Source organism: Penaeus chinensis, chromosome 4 (genome assembly GCF_019202785.1).
Source record: "Penaeus chinensis breed Huanghai No. 1 chromosome 4, ASM1920278v2, whole genome shotgun sequence".
NCBI lineage: Eukaryota > Metazoa > Arthropoda > Malacostraca > Decapoda > Penaeidae > Penaeus > Penaeus chinensis.
Genome location: NC_061822.1, coordinates 7,675,483 through 7,680,482, shown reverse-complemented (window position 1 = coordinate 7,680,482; position 5,000 = coordinate 7,675,483). Strand labels below are relative to the sequence as shown.

The 5,000-nt window shown below is 48.5% G+C and overlaps 1 protein-coding gene across 4 annotated transcripts in view; it reads left to right on the top strand.

Moving 5' to 3' along the window:
* Positions 1-5,000, top strand: part of LOC125046208 (adenosylhomocysteinase-like 1) — a 234,893-nt gene that overhangs the window by 59,658 nt on the left and 170,235 nt on the right. For 2 of the 4 annotated variants that reach the window (XM_047643962.1, XM_047643951.1), the window contains exon 2: positions 3,133-3,171. The exons of the other annotated variants lie outside the window; for them this stretch is intronic. In XM_047643962.1, the coding sequence (XP_047499918.1) occupies positions 3,133-3,171 (39 nt within the window). The remainder of the gene's footprint in view (positions 1-3,132; positions 3,172-5,000) is intronic. 4 annotated transcript variants of the gene reach the window in all.

The following is a 5,000-nucleotide window of genomic DNA, read 5'->3' as shown; positions in this document are numbered from 1 at the left end:
GAGAGAGGGGTACACAGGGGATGAGAATGGGGTAGGATAGGAAGACGAAAACGAGAGGTGGAGGACACGGGAAGAAGGATGGACGGTGATTGAGTAGGAAGGAGATGATAACGATGATGGGGAAGAGAGAAACTGAAGAAAAAAAAGCCTGGAGAAAATAGATAATGGTTGAGGGAAAGGAAAGGAAGTCAGAAGAAAAATAAGAATAAGAGATGGAGATGAAACGGTGAGTCGCATGATTGAGAGAAAGGGAGGAGGAGAGGAAGGGGAAAAGGGAGAGGGAGGCGGGAAGAAAAAGAGGGGGAGATCGAAAGAAAGAGGAGGAGAGAAAGAGAGAGAGGGAGACGAAGTGGGGCACAGGCGAGGGGCAAAGACTGAGGGAGTGGGAGGAGAGAGGAAGAGCCAGAGGGAAGCAGAGAGAGAGAGAGAGAGAGAGAGAGAGAGAGAGAGAGAGAGAGAGAGAGAGAGAGAGAGAGAGAGAGAGAGAGAGAGAGAGAGAGAGAGAAATATAAAAAAATACACAATGACGAAAAATATTGTTTGCCCAAAAGGGTTTGTGGAAAAGAATGTCTGTAAGAAACGCCATTGTTACCCCAAAGCTCGATTGACAGCCGAAGTTTTACGAACATTGCTTTGCATCTTTTGAGAGGAAAATGAGGAGCGCGAGTTTTGTTGTTTTTGGGAAGTAGGGATTTTTTTCCTTTTTTGAAGGAGAGGGAGCGTTATTGATACATTTTCACAATCACGTACTTTTACATGCAAATGCACAAGCACAACTGCAAACACAAGTGCGTGCGCGCACTCACTCACTCACTCACTCACTCACTCACTCACTCACTCACTCACTCACTCACTCACTCACTCACACTCACTCACTCACTCACTCACTCACTCACTCACTCACTCACTCACACACTCACTCACTCACTCACTCACTCACTCACTCACTCACTCACTCACTCACACACTCACTCACTCACTCACTCACTCACTCACTCACTCACTCACTCACTCACTCACTCACTCACTCACTCACTCACTCACTCACACACACTCACACACTCACACACTTGCTCATTTTGCTGTGTCAGAAAATAATAGTGTTGTCTAAATGAATGTTTATTTATATTGCCTGTGAATTGGATTTGTATTTTTACGTCTCCGAGGAATAGCTCATTTTCTTTAATTTCCCGCTAGGCTTCTTTTCCTCTTGTTATTATTTCTTCTTCTTTTTCGTCTTCGTCTTCGTCTTTGTCTTCTTCTTTCTCTTCTTCTTTCTCTTCTTTCTCTTCTTTCTCTTCTTTTTCTTCCTTCTCTTCTTCTTTCTCTTCGTCTTCTTCTTCTTTCTTTTCGTCTTCTTCTTCTTCTTTCTCTTTCTCTTATTCTCCTCCTCCTCCTCTTCCTCCTTCCTCCCCTCCCCTCCCCTCCCCTCCCCTCCCCTCCCCTCCCCTTCTCCACCACCACCTCCTTCTACCACCACCACCACCTTCTACCACCACCACCTCCTCCACAACCTCCACTTCCTCCTCCTCCTCCTCCTCCTCCTCCTCCTCCTCCTCCTCCTCCTCCTCCTCCTCCTCCTCCTCCTCCTCCTCCTCTCTTTTTGCGTCACGAAGGAAAATCCCATTTAGCGTGCCTCCCCCGCTTGGCTCTCCGTTTTCCCGCCGGGTCGCTGGGTCTTTCAATCAGTCCAGACGAGTATAATCCGCGCGACCTTCTTCGGGATTCGAACTGGAGGCTCGCGTGCTTGGAAGGTTGATTAATCCTGGTAATTAGATAGGGAAGATGGGGGGGGGGGGTAGGTGGAAAGATAAGATGGGTGGATGGATGGATGGGTGGATGGATGGATGGATGGATGGATGGGTGGGTGGGTGGGTGGGTGGGTGGGTGGGTGGGTAGATGGATGGGTAGGTGGATGGATGGATGGGTGGATGGATGGATGGATGGATGGATGGATATACAGGTAGTCAGACAGACAGACAGATAGATAGATAGATAGACTTTATTTCGTGTGTTTGGGGAAGACATTTGGGCGTTATTGCCGAGTTATATAGATAGATGGGTATGATAGATAATTTTGTTTTGGAGGCGGGGAGTGGTGGGGGGGGGGGAGGTTGCTGAAAGACGCCACAGGATGCTTCTTTTCATCGCCGACTTTAGTTTGTTTTGCAGAGGCCGCGGTGAGATTGGCTGCGGAATTATTTTGTGTTGTGTGTGAAAGCCAGAACGTTTTTCTCGCGTTATAGAGATTTTTTTTTTTCTTTTGGCATATTTGTTGTTTTTTTATTATTCATTCTGTTCTTTCGTTTCTCGGATCCAATTTGTATTCTTGATAAGGATTCTTTTTTTTTTGTTTTGATTTATTGATTAATAAAACGCTTCTCTCAATCACGCCATACTGAGTAGAGAGCTTTTACATCACTGCCACGCTTGTCACGAGCACACATCTGTAGGAAATCGAGCACTGCAATCATAGCGGAGGTCTATCGAGGTTCCTGCGGCACAATTTCGATGCGTTTCTAAGCCCCGTTGGGAACTGTCAGATGGTTTCATGGTGTACACGCCAGATGCCATGGGTAAGAGGGGGTTACTCTTCGCGATGCCCGCCCGTTCACAGGGAGATAGATGCCTCTGATAACGGAAGTGTCACGGGGAATAAAGGCGGAGTATCGATGGACAATGGCCGGCCGGCGTTGGGGACGGTCGCCAGGCCAGGTCAGGAGGAGGAGGAGGAGGAGGAGGAGGAGGAGGAGGAGGAGGAGGAGGAGGAGGAGGAGGAGGAGGAGGAGGAGGAGGAGATGATGATGATGATGATGATGATGATGATGATGATGATGATGATGATGATGATGATGATGATGATGATGATGATGATGATGATGATGATGATGATGATGATGATGATGATGATGATGATGATGATGATGATGATGATGATGATGATGATGATGATGATGGGTATTGATGGGTATTGATGGGTATTGATGGCGATGGTGATGAATCAAGAAGGTGATGAGCAAGAACAGGAAGAAGAGGCAGAGGAGCAGCAGCATTAGAAAGAGCGGGTGGCAGCCTGGGCACAGAACCCCTATTGTGTATGTGATTAACTCGTTTTTCTTATTTTCCTCCAAGCTGCTGGGAGAGCCGTCATGGAGCGACTCTGTGTACCAGGTTAGTCGTGCGCTCAAGGCTTCTTCCTGGCCGGCAAGAATACATTTTTTTTTTTTTTTTCCGTGTGTGTTTTTTAACTTTCTTTTTTTTTCTTTTTGCTAATGTTTCCTTTTTTTGTACAGTTTTCGTAGGAGTCTCACTCTCAAGATAGTCCTTTCCTCTGTGTCACTTTTATCTTATAGAGAACTGCACACGCCGTGAGTGTTTAGACGTTAGAGTAGAGCCCACAAAAGACGTGAGATAGAGCCTTTGGTAGAGCCGGCGGAGTGTGGTGGCGTGATGCACCCGCTGACGCCCACGAGGCTGCACGGACTTAGATGTTGGATTTCACGCCCGTCTTCTCGCGAAGGCCCCGCGCCGCGATTGCCCGACGCCCTCACGCCCGAGGTGCAGGTTCGAACGTACCCGCCCGCGTTTTTTGTATCTGCACTGCAGCGAGTGTGTGTATATGTGCGTGCGTGAATGAGTGAGTGAGAGAGCGAGAGAGCGAGAGAGAGCGAGAGAGAGCGAGAGAGCGAGAGAGCGAGAGAGCGAGAGAGAGCGAGAGAGAGCGAGAGAGAGCGAGAGAGCGAGAGAGCGAGAGAGCGAGAGAGCGAGTGAGAGAGAGAGAGAGAGAGTGAGAGAGAGAGAGAGAGAGAGAGAGAGAGAGAGAGAGAGAGAGAGAGAGAGAGAGAGATAGAGATAGAGATAGAGATAGAGATAGAGATAGAGATAGAGATAGAGATAGAGATAGAGATAGAGATAGAGATAGAGATAGAGATAGAGATAGAGATAGAGATAGAGATAGAGATAGAGATAGAGATAGAGATAGAGCGAGCGAGAGCGAGAGAGAAGAAATTGAAGTTGAGAGTGAGTATGAGTGCGAGCATGCGCGTGTGCTTGTGGCTGTGTGTTTCTCTGCCTCTCCGCATCCTCATCCGAGATGCCGGAGCGACGTGCATGAGAAGGCAGCCGGCCTGTCGTAATCTCCCTCCGTCCGCGGTTGCATCGGGGCCGCGAATCGGTCATGCATAAAGTGTTGCATGACCGCGGCCGTTAGAGTTGGCTTTTCATGTCCGCGGACTTTCAGTTTTCGACTCCTTCTCTGCTGCTGTTTGTGTCCTGTCTCACGTTTTTCCCTTTGGCGTCGCTTCCTTTGATTGTGTAGGGTGTGTGTGTGTGTGTGTGTGTGTGTGTGTGTGTGTGTGTGTGTGTGTGTGTGTGTGTGTGTGTGTGTGTGTGTGTTTGTGTGTGTTTTTGTTTGTTTGTGTGTGTGTTTGTGTGTGTTTTTGTTTGTTTGTTTGTGTGTGTGTGTGTGTGTGTGTGTGTGCGTGCGCGTGTGTGCCCGCGCGCGCGCGCGTGCGTCCGCAAGTGCGTGCGTGTGCGTCCGCGAGTGCGTGCGCGTTCATCCGTGAGTACGTGCATGCGTGCGCCCGTCTATCTCTGTATGTTTCGTGTCTTTCTTTATCACTTTTCTTTTTTATAATACCTCGTTCTCTCTCATTTGTCCGGGCGTGACACATGCACACACGCATCAGACACACACGCATCAGACACACACACACACACACACACACACACACACACACACACACACACACACACACACACACACACACACACACACACACACACACACACACACACACACTAACATTCAAGTAAACAAGCAAACAAGCACGAGCACACGAACGCATGCTTGCACAGCTCGTCGTGTTCTGGTCGGGTCCCTCGGCGGGCAAAGCACTTCCAGAGACCGTGTTGCGCGCATACGAACACACCGCATCATCTCGTCTGATAGTTCTTATTTTTGCATGGTTTGATAATCTTAGAATATCTTTGGTGTTTTT